Source organism: Elaeis guineensis, chromosome 11, assembly GCF_000442705.2.
Source record: "Elaeis guineensis isolate ETL-2024a chromosome 11, EG11, whole genome shotgun sequence".
NCBI classification, from domain to species: domain Eukaryota; kingdom Viridiplantae; phylum Streptophyta; class Magnoliopsida; order Arecales; family Arecaceae; genus Elaeis; species Elaeis guineensis.
Window position 1 is genome coordinate 14,238,865 of NC_026003.2, and position 23,700 is coordinate 14,262,564.

The following is a 23,700-nucleotide window of genomic DNA, read 5'->3' on the forward strand; positions in this document are numbered from 1 at the left end:
ATGGATAGCAACAACAGTATACCACCATATTTCAATAATCTACTTAGATTTGCGATATACATATACTAATTGACTATTTCCACTGCTTGGTCAATGTTAGGCCTTGTGCAGATGAATCTGGTACTATAATATTTCTATCTTCTCAATTTCAATGCTAGGGCACTATTTCAAAGATAATTTATAGCTTATGAGAATTGGAGTGCTAGTTGGCTTAACATTGTATATGTTGAAGCAATGCAAAACATTTTCACAGAACCCTCATGAGTTATTTAGACTTTCCTATTTTCTATCTCTATTTAAGTACTTTCATCTTAGAAATCTAGCTCCTGAGCCTCAAATTCTGCATCTTAAACTATCTAGCCAGCAGATTTTTAGTGTTGTAATAGCATCCTGACTGCTGCTAACAACTAATATGTTATTGATACAGACTAAGAAAAAGATGAAGTCATTATCCCTGAATTTGTATACATAGGCACAATGCCCCGCTTTTTAAATTTGCAAACTCTAAGCTCACATGGGGGAATCATACCGCTTGTATAGACATCTTGATACTTTCTTTAACCTATACAAAATTTGTTTAGCCTACAAATTGAATCCTTCTTGTTTTCTTCAACAAAGCCTTCATGTTGAGTCATATAAATCTCTCTATCTAGATTCTCATACAAAAAGAAATTTATCACATCGAACTGCTCAAGCTCCAATGCAACATAATGGCTATGTATTCAAGATAGTATCAATCATCTCTAAATGAACAATGACACTTTATTTCTTGAGCATTTCCTTTGCCAACTAAGTGGGCTCTATATCATTATATGTTCTCATTAGCATCTTCGTACAACTTGAAGATCTATCTACAACCGATTTCAATCACTGATCTATCTATCTGTACTAGTGAGATGCAATCATCTTCTAGTCAAAAGAGATTACATTTTTTTCCAAAATAAATGCGATTAGTTAAAATGATTATGAAAAAACTAAAATTCTCCTACACATAAATCTTGATTCCTACATTAACTTTATTATCACTCACTCACTGTAATTCTTTTTAGATTGAGAGTTATGCCTAATCAAAATTTTTTTTGAAAAAACTTTTAATTTGACTAACTTATTTCAAGACTCAAAAATTGTGTGTCCTAATATGCATTGAAACCTTTTGAGATAGATGCACACTTGTAGTACTCATTGAGAGCCTTGTTTTGGTTCTAGCATGCCAAAAATGGGTGCCAGATGATCCGAAAATTGAAGTTTGTAATTGAATCCTGGATATTGCAGATTTTTCTCCAAAATACTATCCAGTATTATCCAAGGTGGCTAGGATAGTCCACATGGGCCTAGATCCTCTTGGAACAAGATATCTAGCTGTTTTATAGTTCTTATAAATATTTTATAGTTCTCATAAAGTTATAATTTCCACTATGTTAAGCATGATATACATTATTTACTCATTTTCTAATAGCTTAGAATTTTCAGGACTAATTAATTAGTCAGTTAATATTGTATGAAAGCCAAATTTTCTAGAGCTTATGAATTCAAATCCCTTTCAAACCATTTATTTGATAAATTAACCCAACCATCATCATGACTTGACTAGATTTTTGAACTGATCCAGATTGGTTACCAACATGTCCTCTAGAACATCATGCCTTGACGAAATTTCTAAATCTGATAAAGATTGGCTCAACTTGTCCTCTAAAAATGCCTGCTAATTAGTTTTCTTGGGCAGGATAAATGGATCATGTGATGTTAACTGTATGACATCGTAGTTTCCAAAACAAAAGGAGTATGATGTTTTTTCAAACACATATGCAAAGATCAAAATATACTCATCTGAAAGCACAACCATTAAAAACATCTCCCGTTCTTTTGTATTTGATGTGGTGTGCTAGAAATTACGGTCAAGCCACCAAGAAAATGAAATTAATGAAGCGGACAACTTTCTTTTTATCAATAATCTAATTCTCTGCACATAACCAAGGACATTTTGCTGACTCTCACGAGGTCATAGAACGCTGTTCTCCATGAAGGAATGGATCTTTAATTGTTTTTAAGAACAACCCTCAGCTAATTGGCCAAAATTGATTGGTGTTACGAATTCATGTGAGCCACTGAACAGAGTTTGGGCTGCTATCTTAGAGGCGTTTTGCGTAGGGTGAAATAAATCCCAGAACAAGTGCTTTTCGCGAGCCGAGCAGGGGGAGGAAAATGGAAGACAGGGAGATTCTCCATTGAACTTGCCAGCTCCACAACATGCACTCTTGAGCTCCGTAAATCCTACATTAGTTGCACCAAAAGAGAAAAAAAAAAAAAAAAAAGGAAGAAGATTCAAATAATTCCAATATCTAGTTCTTTCAATAACTAATCTTCGAAGTATCCTACCAAATTGGTAAAGAAATATGTTTGTAATTTTTTTTTTTAAAAAAAAAACTTACCAAATTTAAGTGCGTTTCTGAAAAAATTGATAACCATCTCGTATGCATTTCCAAGGGAGTACTTCAACCCTTTGAGTTCCCCGCTTAGATCCTTCATAATGGCTACTGTGGCAATGTAGAATGCCCGAGCTGACTCGTTCAAGACCTCAAGGCAACCACCGGTGTCATTTAAGCTTCTTTGAGATGGGCAGCATCCAATAGGTGGGATACTGATCACCCCAATCTTTCTTGCTCCTAGGTTGTATAGTTGCTGCCACAACCATTAACTAATTTTACTCTATCAAACCACTGAAACATGAATTGCATACTCTTTGCATAATTTATTGAGTGGGAAAAACAAAGAAATTAAAAGAAGCTACCCTTAGGTGGCCTTTGTAAGTAATGGAAAGAGTGGAAAGGAAGGCAGTCATAGGAGGACGGTTAACAGAACCATTGGGCGTGAAGTAATCCAAAATATCGTTGCTTCCAGTGCTAATGAGGAAGATAGACTTCTCGAGCAGCTTTTCCGTTGCGGTCGTTCCCATGTGTGCTGTGAGATTTGCACGCACTGTCTCAAAGTATTGGACTTGTTCGCCATGGAGATGACCTGGCCCTGATGCCACAGAAAAGAGTGGTGTTTTAATGGAGCTATCAGTAAAAGTTAAAAGGGGTTCTACGAGAATGCATCTAAAGAGAGTTTATTACGTATATGCTCCCTGTTGTGTCAAGGATCCCAGATCCTCCTGAGGCAAAGTTGATCCCTCGCCGGGCATGCTTCAGCAATGTATTATTGGTAAGAGAAAGAAAAGGTGGCGGACTCCTCTTAAACCCCATCATCTTGGCTGCCATTATAACAGTTGAAGGGGAGAACTCAGTCATCTAGCTCGAATTTTTTAATGTTTTTTTTTATACTAATCATGGTAGAGTTAGTAGAGTCATCTCGGGATGAGGCTACTTAACGTTGATTAAAGAATTTAATAGACCTTAATTGGTTCTGGAGAAGGCCCTATGTAGTTGGGTTTGAATTTTTGTTAGGGGTTTTATCAAATATACAAGTTCAAGATAAGCACCCACGTTTCGTGTTTGTATTATTAAGACTACTACTGGACACGCGATACACTTAATTAGGAGAAGCGTGGATAGATAATGGTACAAGAGAGGGAACAGTGATCACCACGATTCCTGATGCACTCTAATTTTTAACCAATGCATTCTTTTTTTTTTACCAAAAAAAAAAAAAAAAAAGCCAATGCATTCTTTTTGTTTATCTCAGACTATTGAATGTATTAGGATTACGTAGTACGCACAAGTCATCCCATTGATGCAAGATCTCACTGTATATTTGTTTGGAGTATTCATGTTATCATGGTACACTTATAAGGCTTAACTAATATGGTAATATAACCTTCGGTCATAAATGATATTATATTTCGTAGCTTACAAAGGGATGCTAATATTTATAGGGTTCAATTGGTGTTATGCTATTGCAATTAAAGGGCAAAGTCACATCATTTATCACCGATCCAACAGCATTTTTTCGTAAGATGTAGTTGGCATATAACGTGAAATCTTGTCATCATGCGAATTGGTTACATGTTTAAAACTCTTTAGAAAAATTTAAAAAATAACACCCACTATTTAAATATTTTGGTTAAATAAATAGAAATTATATGCTTTTCTAGGAAAAACAAACTTGATTCCTGATGTGCCTTCAAAATGGTGTAAGAATCATCTGATAAATCCAAAATCATGCAAAAATCCAGATATCCTCTAAATTAATTACTGTTTTTGCATCATGTAAGCAATGCATTATGCATTAATCAAGGAAAAAATCCTAAACTTATACAACTTTTTCATTGTTATCTTGATCTTCAATTTAGTGTAATCAGATCATTAGCATTTTAAAATTATTTACAATTGAGACACTAGTTGTCACTTTTGTTTGATGGTCATGACGAAGGTGATCACGTGCTATCACATGCTGTCAAAAAGAGTCCTTGACCAGAACTTGTGCATCAGCTTTTCCATTTTGCCCCAGTACTTCAATTTAGTGCCACATGAGTAACTCTTTTGATGATACATAATAGCACATGGCCATCTCCATCATAGCCATCAAACAAAAGTCACAATCAAGGTATCAATTGTAAAAGTTTGAAAGTCCGATAATAAGATTGAACTAAATTGAAGTTTGGGATTAAAATAGAAAACTTCAAACAGTTCATGATTTTTGGTATGATTAGTTCATCCATTATTCTGAGTCGGTTACAACTACTTGAATAAGTGAAAAAAGAAATAGAAGATATAGATTAAAGATAAGATACCTAAGAAGTCCGCACTATTCAATCCATTGCTGAACCTGCCCGTTGCTCTACTCTGCACAAAATCTATGCCATAGGGTGGGAAGTTGGCCTTTGCCTTACTAGCAGGCAAGAAGTTATTATTCCCAACATCAGCTGTGGAGTCCCCAAATATGAACACTGCTGGAACACTAGCATCCACTGCTACCAGAACTAGAACAATCATAGAGATAACTGTGAGAAGCTGAGCAATTTTAACTTCCATTGGGGACAGGGAGTGGAACTGATATAGTGAAGCTTCTATAATCCTAAGTTCTTTTCATGGCTTCTGAGTTCTATGAAAAACATATATTTATAGGTTCTCTGAAACCTCTGATGGTTCCAAGAACAATGTTTTATTTAAATACATACAAAAGGAGGCCGGTCAATGGACGGACAATGCAAGCAACAAGCAACAACTAACCAGTGAACTTTTACTAGGTCATCTTATAGTCTGTTGGAATTGACTGGGTGGCTATTCCATGGCGGCAAAATCTAACCGGCCGAGTAATATGATATTCAGAATATGCCGGATCCAAGAGCTAATTGTGACAAGAATGAGACAAACTTCTTGCAGACGAGAGATCATTTACCTTGGATTCGAATACCGCAACCAGTCAAATTCTAACAAACCATCTCGGTACAAGGCAGTTTCCTCGAGTATTGCATAGTCTAGTGTTGGCGATGAAAACAAAGGGCTTCTATGGTGGAAATGAGATCTTTCTACTTTGCATCTAGAGTACGGCACTATCATGGATAGCTGCCACGTACATCATCCATTTCGGTCAGAGATGGATGGCTCTCCTTCATCACTGTGACACACAGTGGATCATACTAATAATGGTGCCTCATCGCATATCAAAATGAAAAGAGTCACTCATCTCCAAGGGATGATGTGGTAGCTATTTACGATGGTACGGAGAATCCAAACTCTCCATGGTTGTAGATTAAAACACAAGGTTGGGTTGGAAAAGCACAACTAATCTGAATTTAGGGCCAAGCTCTAGTTGATGTATTAAGCAACCTCACCCCACTCAGCTGCAACAGTAAAATATATCGCTTCTTTTTTTCTATTTTTGAAGAATAATGGAAGGAGTGAGATACTTCACTCAAATTTATTTATCAAACAAAGTATATATATATATATATATATATATTTTTTTTTTTTTTTTTTTTTTTTTTTTTTATATATATATATATATATATATATATATATATAGTTGGGTAATATACAGATAATTAAATACATAGAGAAGAAGGTATGTGAAAGAAAGGGAGCTGGGTTCTAACAGTAATGAGATCTTACTGTCATCAATGAGGCCAAAGATATAGAGCTCCAAAACTTTCTATGATCGAAAATCATTTTAGCCGAACATAGGTTTTTCCAAATCTTGAAGGTGTGAGAGGTGGGAAGCTATGCAGGCATAAAGAGAAATTTTTGAACACCACAATCAGTGTAGAAAAAATACAGTGTCCCATTGATTGGGCCACATAGCCACCGCTTTCTAACATGCATTTAATATCTGCAGTTTCGCTTTTTTTGTTTGAAATTTTGAATGATAAAAATGCCCATCCTCTTTTGAAAAAATTATGATATCCTGTGGCCATATTATGATATCCTGTAGTCAAATTATGACTTCCAGCATAGAATCTCATAATTTTTCTTTTAGAAGTCATAAAGAATGAAGGATATTTTTATTATTGAAAATTTATAAAATTTTTAAATGATAAAAATGCCCCTCCCTTCCTTATGACATCTTATGGCTAAATTATGACTTCCTATATAGGAAGTCATAATTTGACTATAGCATGTCATAATTTGATCACAAGATATCATAATTTTTTCAAAAGGAGAGGGTATTTTTATCATTCAAAATTTTATATGAAAAAGCAGAACTACAAGTATTAAATACACATTAGAAAGTGGTGGCTATATGGCCCAATTAGAAGGAGTGGTATATTTTTTTTATACTGGATGCGGTGTATAAAGAATTTTACTTTTAGTCCCATATCAGCTACGCACTAAGTAGATTTTACATATTCATACAAAACTAAGGAACTCAAATAATACTTTTTAGCTAGCTATTTTGGATAAGGTCCTGGGTTGTCACATTTTCTTTTTTGCTTGATTGGTTGATCCATTGCTTATGAATCCATATAACTACGTTGTAATGTGATTCCATTCTTAGGAAAAATTAAGTTTGTTTTGGTCTTTGTTCAGTTAAGTCCTAACTCCTCTAATATCATTACTAACTCTCCACTACCATGAATATTTTTCTATTTTTTGTAGTATATATCCACAATAACATTCTTGAGAATTGTTATTTTAACAATAAATCTATATGCCCTAATGGGAAGCATAATTAATATGGAGAGAGATTTTCTGAGAAATGAAGTGGGAACCCTTACCACCACTTCATTAGATGTGAAATCATGAAGAAAGTGAATAGAACAATAAAAGGGCTAAGAACTATAAAAATGAAACTCATTCAAATGGATTATTCAATGAAGGGACACTTATCCAAGAATACCTTTATTCCTCTCCCTCCAAATTACCCATAGCTTCACTGAGACCATGCAATCCTAGTGCTCTTGTTTGCTTTGGGGGGACCCTTCTCACTCTCAAGGATGTCCATAGTGCATTATTTTTTTGAGATATAACAAATAAAACATATATTCCTACTGACTACAATAGATTAGTTTGCTCAAGAAACCCTTTAGGGCATGGTACTGAGAGTGTGCTACATATTTGGCTTTCCCATTATAGCTAAAGGAGAAGGACATTAAAAATATGTACCTTCCACATCCATATATTGTCCAAGGAGAAAAGACCACAAAAAAATAGATAGGATACTAACCTATGCAGGGCAACAAAACTTGTGTGATAAAGAAGCTATTGATATCTAATCTTGAAATCAGCTTGATTGCAATTATAAGCAGAAGAATTGTATGTGCTCCTCGTCGCCCACAAATAGCACCTTAATTTCTTAGACCCTGACAAACGACAAATTAAAATGAGTGGATTTGGATGGGGTTTGGACACTATCCAGATGGTATAGGTTTGGAGAGGTCTTGTCTTTGAAATTGGGCCATTTAAACATTACTAGGATGCCTAAGACGAAATGGTAGATGTTGTATCAAAACATGATATAATCCTATAAGGGCAATGGTGTTGGAATTTCGTGTTGGGACATGCATATATTTTTTAATTTTTTTTCTAAATAATACAATGAAATAGAAGATTAAAATATATTTTAATCTTAATCATACATGCATAAAATATAGAACACAAGGATCTACTTCATATACTAAAATTAAATACATGCTGAATTTATACTGAAATTGAATATGTAATCGAATCACATACCTATTTATATTTTTTTTTTCAAATCTGGATTTGAAAGAGAGTAAGTTCTCCCTTAACCGTGTAAGTGTCCGACCTCTACGGGTATCCACTCAGGGTCAGCCTGAAATAGTCCTCTTTGATATTGATCTTTCTTCTCTAAGAACAATCATCTTGCGAATCTGAATGAAGTCTGGATCACGATCAACTCTTTGATCCTTTTCTTGATCTTTTTTTTCTCTTACTCTTCTTTCTTTGATTATGAAGCAATCAAGATATGAAAATCAGTAAGTAAGAGGGGACGCCCAAGCTCTTCTTGGGCATGGAGATGTTGGATGCCCAACACCTTTGGGCATTAGAACCTTAGGGAAGAAGAGGAGGCATGGGGACTCTTTATGGGAGGCATAGGCTGCTAAAAATCAAATCTAAAGAGCCTTAGGAAAGGTCTCTTTAAATAGACAAAATGTTTAAATCCTATTCAAAATCAAATAACCTCTTAATACAAATCCAACTTGCATTGGGAATCCTTATTTTCTTAATTATTTGATCCTCTTTAGGAGATCTATGAGGCGTCAAATATTGGAGTCTTTACACCCACTTTTTCACACGCCACATGACACTTAGGGGACGCCCCAATCTGGTCCCATGTGTCCACTTTTAAGTGGGCACATCCAACTTGATCAAATCAAGTGGCACCCTATGCAAATAATCAAGAAAATTGATTAAGGGTTTGATCCCTTAATTCATATGATCTAAAATCTTAAGCACCCAATAATTAAAGCTCAATAAATCTAATTTATTTAAGTTATTAGTAGATAATTAACTCGAATTAATCTTATCAAATAAGTAATTCAAGTGCAAAGAGAAAATTGAGTTCAACCATATACCAGTAAGATTATCCTGAACCCAATAGGGTTTCTTTAAACCCAATTGAGACTTCATAAGCCCAATTACTTATTCTAGATCTAATCCTTTTATTTTGTGACCCCATAGATTCAATTCTATCTGGTAGTGAGATATACTCTGATCTCCATCATAGTATCATTGAAACTCTTTTCAATGAGTCGGAATAATTTACTCTAACTCATCAAGGATTGTCGATCCTGAGCAATCCTAGTAAGCTCTCACAATCCACCAGTGATACCTAGCAGTATATAGTGGCAATCCAGTAGAACTGAAAAAGAATTTCAAGGTATAGTTTATATGTGATTCAGTTTCTCTATCGTGAGTCCTAATTAGATGACAGGTTATGGATAAATCGTCAAATCTCATCATCAGTGATATAATAGATTCGATTAGCTCAAGTCTAATTGTAATCCTTATGAAAATTCTTTTCCATCAATCATACTACTATGATCATAAACTCTCAGACTTAGTTTCTCAAATTTATAGGACTTCTCTCTCTTCAAGATCAATAGATTCCATCTAGATGCGCATCCTACTCTTACAATGGATCAACTATCACCAACATCCACTATAAGATCTCAATAAGGTCATGTTCATGTGTCAGTCAAACTTTAGCAGACTAACTACCAGCAGTCGTACCATCATAAATCAAAAGACCATTCACACAACTACAGCATTGAGATAATCACTAACAATTGATTAAAAGTCCAAGTATCTCTCGTATAGTCACACTCAGTATTAGTTGTTCTCTAACAACTACATGCACTCATCGCTCAGTATCTCTATACTGTAGATCAAAGACTCATCTACTCCGAAGGAAGCGACCTGCGTACCAATTTATCCAGATCAATCACCATCCTCATAATGATACTATGATCGAAAATATTTAGGAATTATATATATGCCTCTAATTCTCAACACTTTGAGAATATGTATCGAAGTATTAATTTCATGGATGATTCAAGGACACATGACACTTGAATAAAAATAAAACTTATCTTTTTATTGATCAAATCAATGTATTAAGTATAAAATTATGTCCTAGACTTATTACAATACATCAACCGTATTGCTTCTAGGACATACATCTAACAATCTCCTACTTGGACTAAAGCTAATCAGCCACTAATCTAAGTCATATCTTCTCAAGGTGGACTTCCATCTTAGACTGGCTCAATTGTTTGTCAGCGGGTCTGCCACTTGTTCATGGAGTTTACTCTTCGCATCTTAACATATTTTTTTTCGAGGTAGTCGCATATACCACTGCTCTATGTGCTTAGACTTTTGATGAGACCTTGGCTCCTTAGCAAGGGCTATGGTGTCATTGTCTTTGCAGCACTGTGTCATGACATCTAATGGCATGACATCTAGTTCTACAACTAATATTAGAATCAGAATTCATCCTACATATCTACAACATACTTAGCTTTCATTGATCGATTACTCAGAATCCTTCTAATATATCGAACAAGAATACACCCTGATGTAGACATTCTATCATCAGCATCCGTGTATTCTCCCACTCTTAGCTTTGACCTTTCTCGAAAGATCAAAAATTTAAATCCTTAGTGTTTTTCAAGTACTTAAGGAGTTTTCACAGCAATCCAGCATTTTCAATCTGGATTTGACTGATATTTGCTCGTGACATTCATAGCAATGGCTATATCAGATTAAGTACATAATATGATATACTCTTATGCCCAAGAGATAGAAGTTTCTTTTTAAGATTTTCTATGCTGAACCCTTTCAGCATCTCCTCCATGTACTATTCTATGAAAAGCCAAGCAACCACTTGGATCTATCTCTATAGACTTTAATTTCAAGAATATAAGATGCTTCCCCAAGATCTTTCATGGAGAATTTCTTAGACAATCATTTTTTGATCGAGATCAGTATGAAAATGTCATTCCTAATGAGGAGAATATCATCCATGTACAATACGAGAAATGTTATTATGCTCCTACTGATCCTCTTATATATACAAGGTTCCTCTTCATTCTTGATGAAACCAAACGATTTGATTGCATCATTAAAATAAAGATTCCAACTTGAGAAGCTTGCTTTAATCCGTATATGGATCTTTACAGCTTGCAGACTCAATGATCACTATCACCAGATGTGAAACTCAAAGGCTGCTCTATATAGATATCTTTCTCAAGATATTCATTAAGGAAAGCAATTTTCACATTCATCTGCTAGATTTTATAATCATAATGAGCTGCAATAGCAAATAAAATATGAATAGATTTAGCATGACTACAGACGAGAAGATTTATTGATAATCAATGCCTTCATGCTGATTATAACCTTTTATCGTAAGTCTAGCTTTATAGGTCTCTATTTTACCATCGACATTTTTTTTTTGTAGATTCATTTACACCCAATAGATACTACACCTCAGATAGATCCACTAAGGTCTATACTTAGTTCGAATGTATTGAGTCAATTTTTAACTTCATTGCATCTAATTATTTCTCAGAATCGATGTCAGACATCATCTTATCAAAAGTATTAAGATCATCACCATGACCCTTATCTCCTATAAAGAATATTTTCTTTACTTTCTCCATAAGCATACCTATATACCCTTCAGGAGGTTGGAAAATCTTGCTAAATCTACGAGTGGCAGAGGAACATCAACTACTAGCTTATGAATAATGGGTTTCCGAAAATCTATAGCTCTTTGCTCTTTAGAGACCTTCTCTTCAAGCTCGACTAACCTCCCACTGCCACCATCTTTGATAAATTATTTTTCTAGAAATATGACATTCTGACTCACAATCATATTGTGATCTTGTGGAAAGTAGAAGTAGTATCTCATTGATTCTTTTGAATACCCAATGAAACGAGCTATTACAAATCTATCTTCTAATTTATCAGCCATCTGTCTCTTGATATAAGCTGGACATCCTTAAGTCTTAAGATAACTTAGACTCAATTTCTTACCGTACCATATCTCATATGGTGTGTTAGAAATGGATTTTGATAGAACCCTATTCAATAGATGAATTGCAGTTAATAACGCATGTCTCTAAAGATATAAGGATAAATCAGTGAAGCTCATCATGGACCTGATCATATCTAATAGGGTCCTATTTCTCCTTTCAGATATCTCGTTGAGCTGAGGTATTTCGGAAGGAGTCCATTGAGAGACTATACCATTGTCCTTAAGATATCTCAAAAATTTCTAACTAAGGTATTCTTCTCCTCGATCAGATTAAAGAATCTTAATGGATTTATCTATTTATTTTTTTACTTTATTTTTAAATTTTTTGAACTTTTCAAAAGTTTCAGACTTGTATTTCATCAGATATACATATCTATACAGAGATAGATTATCATAAAAATGATGAAATAGCTATAATTACCCCTAGTCTGCACATCAAATGATCCACACACATCGGTGTGTACCAGAGCAAGTAACTCGGTGGTCCTTTTTCTATGTTCTATAAAAAATAACTTGGCCATTTTTTCTTGAAGACAAGATTCACAAGCTAGGTACAACTTTGAAACAAAAGAGCCAAGCATCCCATCCTTTTTTAGTTTGTTTATCCTCTCCTCTCCAATATGGCCTAGTTTATGATGTCACAAGTACTTTTGGTTAATTTCATCTTTGAATCTCTTTTGACCTTCGGCCCTCACTATTTACTCATTTAAATTCACATTCGCATCAACATGCAAGTGATATAGACTGTTAATTAAAAGATCATGTGCAACCAATTTATTTTGTAAATAAATAAAATAAAAAATTTTATTAAAATTAAAATCAAAACCATCCTGTGCTATCACAGACATGAAAATCAAATTTCGACTAGCTACAGAAATAAAATAATAGTCTTTTAAATCTAATCTAAATCCTGACGGTAATTGAAGAGGATAAGTGCTAACAACTTCTGCAGTAACTTTTACTCCATTGTCGATCTGAAGGATCATATCATCTTTTTCAACCTCTTACTTTCTATTAGATCCTGCATTGAAGTACATATATGAGCACTCGAACCAGAGTCCAATATCCAATTAGAAATAGAAGAAACTATAAGGTTAGATTCAATTACGAGCATACCTTTTGAAAGTTTATCATCCTTTTTGGTCTTTAAGCTCTCTAGGTAGAGTGGACAGTTCCTTCTCCAATGACCATCAGCATCACGGTAGAAACACTTTCTCTTTGCATCAATCTTCTTTGGAACATCCTTTTTTGGCTTGCTCTCTTTCTTCTACTTCTTAGCGAATTTATTCTTTTACTTCCAACAAGACTTTCTCTTAGTCGAAGAAATTCACTCCACAGCAAGAACAGTACCCCTTGAACTCTTTAAGATTTTCTCAGTAATGACCAACATGTTAATCAGTTTGGATATAGTGCAATCAAATTTGTTCATATAAAAATTTATAATAAATTGACTATATGAACTCGTAAGGGATTGAAGGATCAAATCCATCAGTAATTTCTTTTACATATCAAGTTCGAGCTGCCAAGCTCCTCAATGTCCTTGATCACTGTCATACAGTGCTCATGGACTGACTGTCCTTCGCGCATCTTTAGATTAAAGAGTCTCTTGGATATTTCGAAGTGTGTTGTACAGCTCTACTCACCATATAACTTTTGTAGGTGAGTGATCATAGCCCTGATAATGGGCATATGCTCATGCTGGCTCTACAACTCTTTTGACATTGATGCCAGCACATAACACTTAATCCGACTACTTTATCTGTCCACTTTTCATAAGCTATTTTTTGCTCAGTAGTAGGATGGTTTGATAACACTAAGAGTTCCTGATCGAGTACATGACCTAATTTTTTAAAAGTCAGGACAATCTTGAGATTTCTTAGTTAGTCTTTATAATTTATTCCGATCAAATAATTGGACTCAAGGATACGAGCTAGAGGATTTGAAGCTGACATGATTTAACTGTGAGAGTAGAGATTCAAGTTAGACTTTTGTACTTTAAATTTATATTTGCTCTAGGGACTTTAAGAAGCAAATAATAACTCTCATTATTTTTTTGGATCCCTCTACTCTCTGGCTGGAAAGCGAAAATCCTAACACGATAATTAAATTTTTAGTGGATGTTGCGGTCCCATCGATGTCATGTATCTCACCTAACAGTTATTGATAACATGCACACCAATGTATGGATAACTCTTTACCCAGATGCTTCTCTAAATATGTTGCAGCAACTTGGTCCCTAAGTTATATGAGCTCACCTAACAATTAATGACCACACTTTTTAGTTAAATCTGACCCACCATTCACAAGGAGGTGCAAGACCGTTATTTGATCTCTCACTTAACAGTTATTGGGTCCAACTCCATCCTCACCCTAGAACAACTCTTTGTTAATAGAGTGGTTGCGTGTTCTCGATGCAACTGAACCACTGTGACCAACCGAGAATAATCAACACTAGTACCATGCCTGTACATCTACAATGGTAGAAGACCTATGGACTTAATATTTATGAAAAGATTTATATTTAGGTCTCATCTAATCAGTCATCATATGATCGATCTAATTAGCATAGGCTAAACCAAACTACCAAGCAACCTTATTCAAGACTCCATCTTCTAAATTATCCAGATAGGTAGAGATCAATGGGATCTCCCCCCGTTGCTTTTCTTAGACATCAATAAATTAACCAGATCAACGAATGGAATCAATTAAATAATCACCTCTCAATTACTTACCTTAAACATCAATAGATCAATTAGTCCAAATAGGTTAGCTTAAGCGAATCAGGCTCAAGCCATCGAGCAAAATTAAATCCTTAGATTAATCGATTCTATATATAGAATTTAATCGATTTGATCAATATCAATTATATGATTTTATAACTTAATTGATCTAATCTTAATCAACACTTGACTCAGTTTGATCAATTACCTAATCAAATTAGACCCATTATGTTCAAATCAAAAAATCTTAGATGCAATCTAATTGCATGATCTAATTTTTAATTTTTTCATGATCAAAACCCTTATGTACAAATATAAATTTTAGATTCTAAAACTAAATTTTAGATCTAAATTTTTTATATGAATGATAAGTTTTAAATCATGAAATTAATTTTTAGATTTAACATACAAGCATATATCATATATGTGTACGTAAAATTCAGATCTAAATAAAATTTAGATCATAACATGATGTTATATATATCACATACAAATCATAGATCATATTGAAACTAATTTTTAGACCTAAATTTATAATTATATATCTCATATATGAATAATAAATCAGGTCAAAATAATTTTTAGATTTATGCATATATCTATATATCACATATGCATGAACTAGAATCCCATCTAGAATAAATTTTAGATCTATGCATACCTTCTCATATCAAATATATGAATTAAAAATTAGATCTATAATAAATTTTTAGATTCAAACAATCATCTATACATCTCATATATCAAGAAAAATTAAACTTTGAAACTCTTTTCAAAATATGTATGTCAATTTCATGCATATGCAACCTATGGCTCTGATACCACTATTAGAATTTCATGTCAAAATATGTATGTATATTTTAAATTTTTTTTAAATAATATAATAAAATAAAAGATTAAAATATTTTTTAATCTTAATCATGCATGCATAAAATATAGAACATAAGGATCTACTTCATATACTGAAATTGAACACATACTGAATTTTATGCTGAAATTAAATATGTGATCGAATCACATACTTATTTTATAATTTCTTTCTTTGAATCTAGATTTGAAAGAGAGTAGGTTCTCCCTTAGCCATGCAAGTATCCAACCTTTATGGATATCTACTCAAGATCAGTCTGGAATAGCCCTCTTTGATATTGATCTTTCTTCTCTAAAAACAATCACCCTATGAATCTGAATGAAACTTGGATCGTGATCAACTCTTTGATTATTTTTTTGATCTTCTTTTTTTCTTCTCTTACGCTTTTTTTTTATTATGAAGCAATCAAGATCTAAAAATCAGCAAGCAAGAGGGGATGCCCAAGCTCCCCTTGGGCGTGGAGATGGTGGATGTCCAACACCTTTGGACGTTGGAACCTTAGAGGAGAAGAGAAGGAGGCATGGGGACTCTTTATTGGAGACATGGGCTGCTAGAAATCAGATCTAAAGAGCCTTAGAGAAGGCTCCTTTAAATAGGTAAAAAGTTTGAATTTATTTAAAATCAAATAACCTCTTAATACAAGTCCTACTTGCATTAGAAATCTTTTTTTCCTTAGTTATTTGACCCCCTTTAGGAGATCTATTAGGTGCTAACTATTAGAGCCTTTGCACCTACTTTTTCACATGCCATATGGCACTTAGGGGATGCCCCAATCTGATCCCACACACCCAACTTGATCAAATCAAGTGGTGCCCCATGCAAACAATCAAGAAAATTGATTAAGGGTTTGATCTCTTAATTTATATGATCCAAAATCTTAGGTATTCAATAATTAGAGCTCAATAAATCTATTTATTTAGGTTATTAGTAGGTAATTAACTTAAATTAATCTTATCAAATAAGTAATTCAAGTGCAAAGAGAAAATTGGATTCAACCATATGCCAGTAAGGTTATCCTAAATCCAATAGGATTTTTTTAAATCTAATTGAGATTTCATGAGTCCAATTGCTTATTCCAGATTGAATCTCTTTATTGTATGACCCCATAGGTTCAATTCTATCTGATAGTGAGATATACTATGATCTCTATCATAGTATCATTGAAACTCTTTTTAATGGATCGAAACGATTTCACTCTAACTCATCAAGGATTATCATTTTTGAGCTATTCTAGTGAGCTCTCACAATCCATCAGTGATACCTAGCAGTATTTAGTGGCAATCCAATAGAACCAATAAAGAACCTTAAGGTATGGTTCGCATGTGATTCAGTCTCTCTATTGTGAGTCCCGACTAGATGGCAGGTCATGGATAAATCATCAAACCTCATCATCAATCATATGATAGATTTGATTAGCTCAAGTTCAATTGTGATCCTGATAAAAAAATTTTTCATCAATCATACTACTGTGGCCACAAACTCTCAAACTTAGCCTCTCAAATCTCATAGGACTTCTCTTCTCTATCAAGATTGATAGATTCCATCTAGATAAGTATTTTACTCCTACAATGGATCAATTATCGCCAATATCCACTACAAGATCTCAATGAGGTTATGTTTATGTGTCAGTCAAACTCCAGCAGTTTCACTACGAGCAGTCGTACCATCATAAATCAAAAAACTATTTATGCAACTACAGTATCGAGATAATCACTGACAATTGATTAAAAATATAAGTGATCTCTCATATGGTCATACTCAGTATTAGTTATTCTCTAATAACTACCCACACTCATCGCTCAGTTTCTCTACACTATAGATCAGAGACTCATCTACTCTGAAGGAAGCGATCTGTGCACCGATCTATCTAGATCGATCATCATTCTCATGATGATACTATGATCAAGAGCATTTAGAAATTATATATATGCCTCTAATTCTCAATACTTTGAGAATATATATCAAAGTATTAATTCTATAGATGATTTAAGGACACATCACACTTGAATAAAAATAAAATTTATTCTTTTATTAATCAAATCAATGTATTAAATATAAAATTATGTCTTAAACTTATTACAATATATCAGCCATATTGACTTCTAGGACATACATCTAACAAATAAAAGATATAATAGAAAAAAAAATTAAAACACCATAGAGCACTAAAAATTTATGTTGTTTGAGAAAATTGCCTATATCCAAGAGGCAAAGTTCTAATTGAAATAATTTAGTAAATAGGAAAGCAAAAATAAATATAATAGGTGCTCAAATAACCCCGTGAGGAAAGCTTCTTAATAGCTGAATTGATGCTCCAAAATCTCACCTTCAATCAGCCAAGAAAATTCTATAATATTGCTCTTCAACATGCCAAGCCACTAAGCACTCACAAAAAACTACTTTCTTGCTACATACATGCTTCTCCTAACAATCCCCTCTATTTATAGCCAACAAAAGCATAGTTTGCATAAAAGTATGAGTGATTAGAAAGTTGTGGAAACATGCGATGTGTGAGAGAGTGAGGTGGTGAGTAAAGGAATGAGAGAGGAAATGGCTCATAAGATGCTTTCCTACTCCTGCTCAAAATCATAAAGGTGAGTGAGAAGGAATCCCATACATGCTTAAACATGGGTAAGCATGATCCTAGCCCACTCTCCAAGTCTTCATTCCTAATTTCTCTTAAAGACTTGCTTCAACATCTCTTTAAAAACATCAAACACTAGGGGTATGAAGAGACCACAGCTCAATCTTGACAATCATCAAGTAAGATCAAGCTCAAGAGAAACTTTACAAAATGTGACTTGTCCTTTCTGACGAGCTTGGTAACAAAGAGTCTTTTTGGTCCTCCTCAATGTCATGAACAATGTGATATTGAATGTCATATGCTCTATCCTTGCAGAAAATGCATGCTAGATTTCTTGCCAAGTATATCATATATTGGCAATCACAATGAGTCGATATCACCTCCTACTTTATATGTTGCTCTGTTAGTAATCTCTTATGCTATGTGGCTTCCTTCCATTCACATATACTAACTTCTAATAAAAATAGATTCTAGCTTAGACACCCAACCTAGTATATCTCATAATAGAGAGAATATAACCTTTGATTGAATACTTGCAATCTCTATCATTGGCAAATTCTATATCTACATGACCAACTAGCTCGAAATTGCTACCACCATAATAGATAGCAATATTATATAGTAGTACCGCAGCATTTCAATAATCTCTACTTGGATTTGTTATATAATTTTTGACCATTTCCATGCTGTTTAAGCAATGTTAGGCCTGGTGCAGAAGATGTACCATGATATTTCTACCTTCCATTTCAGTGCTAGGGCACTATTCTATAGGCAATTTGTAACTTATATAAATTGGAGTACTAGTTGGCTCAACACTGTGCATGTTGAAGCAACATGGAACCTTTTCACATAACTTTTATAGTTATCTAGACTTTCCTATTTTCTATCTCTAAGCATTATCATCCCTAGAATCTTATTCACTTGCCTCAAATCCTGCCTATCTAACCAGCGGATCTTTTAGTGATACAGTAGTATCCTTGGTAGTTTTGACAACTAACTTCTTGCTGACATAGAGTAAGAAAATAATGAAGTCAGAATTCTTCAATTTGCATATATAGGCACAATGCTTAGCTTCACATCTATAGAACTCCAAGCTCAAAATGAGAGAATCAAACCACTTGTAGCACCCTGGTACCTACTTTAACCAATTCAATAATTTGTTTAGCTTGCAAATCAAATCTTTCTTTTTCTAATTCAAACAAAGCCTTCATGTTGAGTTATATAAATCATTTCATCTAAGTTACCATGTAAAAATTTAGTCTTCACATCTAATTGCACAAGCTGCAATCAAGTACAATTGCCATATTCAAGATAGTACTAATCATCTCACAATGAAGAATTGGAGAAAATTTCATTGATGTCAACACTTAATTTTTTTAGTATATCAAGCCTTTGACCACAAAACGGGCTCTATATCTCTCTATATATTTGAAAGCATCCTTTTTCAACTTGAAGATCCATCTACAATGGATTACAATCACTCCATCTACACTAGTAAGATATATCCTCTCCTTGTTGGAGGAGATTGTAACTTTCTGAAAATAGATTAAGGCTTGTGACTGAATCTAGTGCCTAAATCTTTAATTCTACGTTAACTTTATTTTCACTCTATACACATAATTCCTTTTGGATCAAGAGTTATGCCCAATCAATTTTTTTCCTAAAAAGGAAACTTTTACTTTGATTAGCTCATGTCAAGACCCAAAAGTTGGATGTCCCAGACATGCATTGAAACATTTAGAGGTAGATGCATACTTGTAGTACTCATTGAGAACTTTGTTTTGGTTTCCAACATGTCAAAAATAGGTAGTAGATGATCCAAAAATTAAAACTTGTGATTGATTCCTGGATATGCAGATCATGCCCCAAAAACCTATCTAATATTATCCAAGGTGCATGGCTAGGATGGTCTACAACAGGCCTAGATCCTCCTGGAACAAGATATCTAGTTGTTTTATAGTTCTTATAAATGCTATATAGTTCTTATAAAGTTATAATTTTCTCTATGCTGAGCTTGATATACATTATTTACTCATTTTTAACTTAGAACTTTTAGGAACTAGTTAGTTGGTTAATATAACATGAAAGCCAAATTTTCCAAAGCTTATGAATTTAAATCCCTAGCAAACCATTTATTTGATAAATTAACCCCACCATCATCATGCCTTGAGTAGAATTTTTGAATATGATCAAGATTGGTTATCAGCATGTCCTCTAGAACATTATTACTTGACGAAAACTTCTAAATATGATAAAGTTTGGTTCAATTGTCCTCTAAAAATCCTACTAATTATTTTTTTAGGCAAGATAAATTAATCATGTTATGTTAAATTTTATGGCTGACATAGTTATTCTTTATCATCCAAAATAGAAGTCGTATGATGTTTCTCCAAACACATTTTACAACATCAAAGTATTCTCAATGAAACCACAACCATTAAAAATCTCTCCCTTTGTTTGTATTTGATGCCTGGCAGACATTCCAAACAAGCTACAAAGAAAATGAAGTGGCAACTTTCTTTACAACAATAATCTAATTCATTGCTAGTAACTAAAGACATTTTGCTAACTCTCACCAAGTCTTGAAACACCACTCTCCATGAAATAGTGGATCTTTAGTTATTTTTAAGAACAACTCTCAGCAAATTGGCCCAAATTGATTGGTGTTACAAACTCATCGAAGTCCCTGAACAGAGTTAGGGTTGTTAACTTTGGAGTGGCCTGCGTAGGGTGAAATAAGTCCTATAACAAGTACTTGTTCCTACTCGAGTGGGAGGAAGAAAGAAGATAGAGAGATTCTTCATTAAAATTGCCAGCTCCACAATGTGCACTCTTAAGCTCTATAAATCCTACATTGATTGCACCAAGAAAAAGAGAAAAGTAAGGAAGATGCTCCTCAAATGACCCCAATATCTAGTTCTTTCAATAACTAATCTTTGAATTAATTATTCTACTAAATTAGTGTTGAAATATGTGGCATTTTTTTAAAAAAAAAAACTTATCAAATTGATAACCATCTTGCATGCATCTTCAAAAGAGTACTTCAATCCTTTGTGTTCACATCTTAGATCCTTCATAATGGCTTCTGTGGCCATATAAAATTCCCAAGCTGACTCATTCAGGTCCTTGAGGGAACCATTAGTGTCATTTAAGCTTCTTTTAGATAAGCATAATCTAGGAGGATCCTAAAACTCAGTGTGGATCATTTTGACCACTATGAGTAGAGCTAGATAGGATCCAGAGTAAGATTGATCACATCAAAAAGCTGAATCATGTGCTAAACTTTTGAAGACCATAACCTTGATCATACGACACCCAATTGAGATAATCTTTTTTTTTTAAAAAATAAATATTTTTTTGATATCTATAATTTTGAGCCAATCTCTAGGGGTTTGAATTAGACTAAAATTCTATTGTTTGGGCCCAAGATAGGTTGGTCAAATCAAATTTTTTTTTAAAAAAAAATACTTTGATTGAGTGTTATCCTTGAATCCATGAAGAATTAGACAAAGTGGTAAAAGGCAAAATTGAAATAGGAGTTGAGATCTACCTCTTGTAAGATTTCAGTATTTTTTATGATTATTTATATTAGTCTATTCTTTTTAGAGATCTAGTTCAATTAGAACTAGGAAGGAATCCTACTCAAATTATATAAGGAAGAACCTTATTAGTATTATAAATAAGAGTCATGTACCTCATTTTATAAGGTATTGAAAATCAATGAAAGAAAAGGCGACTGAAGCCCCATTTTTGAAATTTACTCTTTTTCTAGTTTTCTTTTGAGAGATTTGAATTGAACAAATTTAGAAAATCTTTCTTCCCTCTGATCGAATCAAGTTGGCATGAAAGCATCTGCTCTGTACATCTATGGGGGCTTTACTCATGATCCAAATATGTGAATAATACAAACAATTAGGAAAAAAGCTATCTATGCTTCAAATACATCAAAGGATAAAGGCGAGTATGACTACTAGTTGTTCCTTAATAGATAATAAAATGAAAGAATGTCTACCATAACTAGAGGAAAAGATTGCCCAATTCATTGGGATTATCTCTCAACCGGTGATATCTTCAGCACAAACACTAGCAACTTCTGTTGTAAAGTTGTCTCCTACATCTAAAGATATAGATCCACCATCCAGTGAGGAGGATGAGTGATTTATAAGTATACAAAATCTCTTTCTTCAATTATCTAAAAAAATTGAAGCATGATTCGAGATCGCCATATACGATGAGACTATTGATGTAGAAAAGTTGGATAATTGACTATACCAGTTAGAGACATACTTTATTATCTATGAATACTCTGGTATCTAGAAGATAGCTTTTGCCCATCTCAAGCTTTCTAGCCATAATTTTAAGTAATAAAATTCATACATGAAGAATAATGATGTTTTTAATATAACATAGAGCAAATTCAAAAGAATCCAAAAGCAGTTTTATCCAATCAACTATGTCAAGGATCAGTGGATCAAGTGGCAATTACCTATGGTAGAAGTATGATCAATATATTTAGAACTATATCACTGAGTTTCACAAGCAAATAGTTTCACTTGAAATCTCCATCGACGATCATGTAGTCCTTATGAAATACTCGGAGGTCTCCAAGAGAGCATCTGAAAGAAACTAAAATTCTTCAAAGTTGAAGATATTGATGAAGCTAGTGTGAAAGCCATGAGGATTAAGGAGAAGAATCAACCTAAGGATAAAAAGAAGGGCGACAAGTTCAAGAAAGGCCATAGAAAAATCTAGCCAGAATGGGGAGCAGGATAAGAAGTAGACCGACATGAGTTAAAAAAATTACTATGATCATTACAACCTTTGTGAATGGAGCAAATAGTGTTAAAAACTTTACCGCACATTGTAGCTAAAGAGAAGGAAGCTATAGAATAATGATGCCAAGAAGAAAGGAAAGGTAGTTGTAAATATTGTAAAGGTTGAGGACCTACCCGAGCTGGAGGAAGCAGACTCAAAATTGAGTTTGCTTATGAGGAAAGTCGAGACAACAATTAAGGTAAATCTAGAGGTACAAGAGAAACTCTTTCGTTTAAAGATCCAAGTGAAGCAGAGGATCAATAGGCTTTTTACATCTTGAAAACTAGAAAAACCTCATATTTGAGAATCTAGTTTAGAAACTAAGATTGAAGACTTAAGCCTTATCCATATCCTTACCCTCTTAATTGAATATAGAATACTACTACAGAAAAGAGCCACGGCAGCGGTCGTTGATCGCTGTCGTAGCCAAAGAACCGCTATCATAGTGTATGACAGCAGTTTCGCAACCACTACCATTGTCGCCATCACTGTAAGTCTATGGCAGCGATTATTACAGCAGTTTATATAACCACTACCATATATCGGGTATTGCAGTGGTTGCTCAATCGCTGCTATATCTTTAGATATAGCAACGGTCTACAAACCACTGCTATAGAGTCTATAGCAGTGATTAGGTAATCGCTACTATATTTAAAGTAGCGGTTATCCACCCGCTGCTATAGCTTCTATAACAGCGATTATTCAACCACTGCTATATCAAATCTATAGTAGCGGTTAAATAACCACTACTGTAAAAGCTATAATAGTGGTCG

At 33.9% G+C, this 23,700-nt stretch overlaps 1 protein-coding gene across 1 annotated transcript; it reads right to left on the reverse strand.

The window, feature by feature from the left end:
- Positions 1–1,791: 1,791 nt before the first annotated feature.
- On the reverse strand, positions 1,792–5,018 carry LOC109504910 (GDSL esterase/lipase At4g16230). The gene is made up of 6 exons (XM_073245300.1): positions 4,730–5,018; positions 3,114–3,250; positions 3,016–3,021; positions 2,789–2,980; positions 2,430–2,679; positions 1,792–2,271 (listed from the first exon to the last, which is right to left on the reverse strand). The coding sequence occupies exons 1-6, from the start codon at positions 4,968–4,970 to the stop codon at positions 2,045–2,047; spliced, it is 1,053 nt and encodes a 350-aa protein (XP_073101401.1). The 5' UTR covers positions 4,971–5,018; the 3' UTR covers positions 1,792–2,044.
- Between the last annotated feature and the right edge of the window lie 18,682 nt (positions 5,019–23,700).

What these genes read in the sequence shown, in the direction of transcription:
- LOC109504910 (XM_073245300.1), bottom strand. Translation starts at nt 4,970, where the DNA reads ATGGAAGTTAAAATTGCTCAGCTTCTCACAGTTATCTCTATGATTGTT. An exon ending in CTTACAAAGGCCACCTAAGG is followed by an intron (nt 2,680 to 2,788) that starts GTAGCTTCTTTT and finishes TGGTTGTGGCAG; the next exon opens with CAACTATACAACCTAGGAGC. An exon ending in CAGAAACGCACTTAAATTTG is followed by an intron (nt 2,272 to 2,429) that starts GTAAGTTTTTTT and finishes CAACTAATGTAG; the next exon opens with GATTTACGGAGCTCAAGAGT.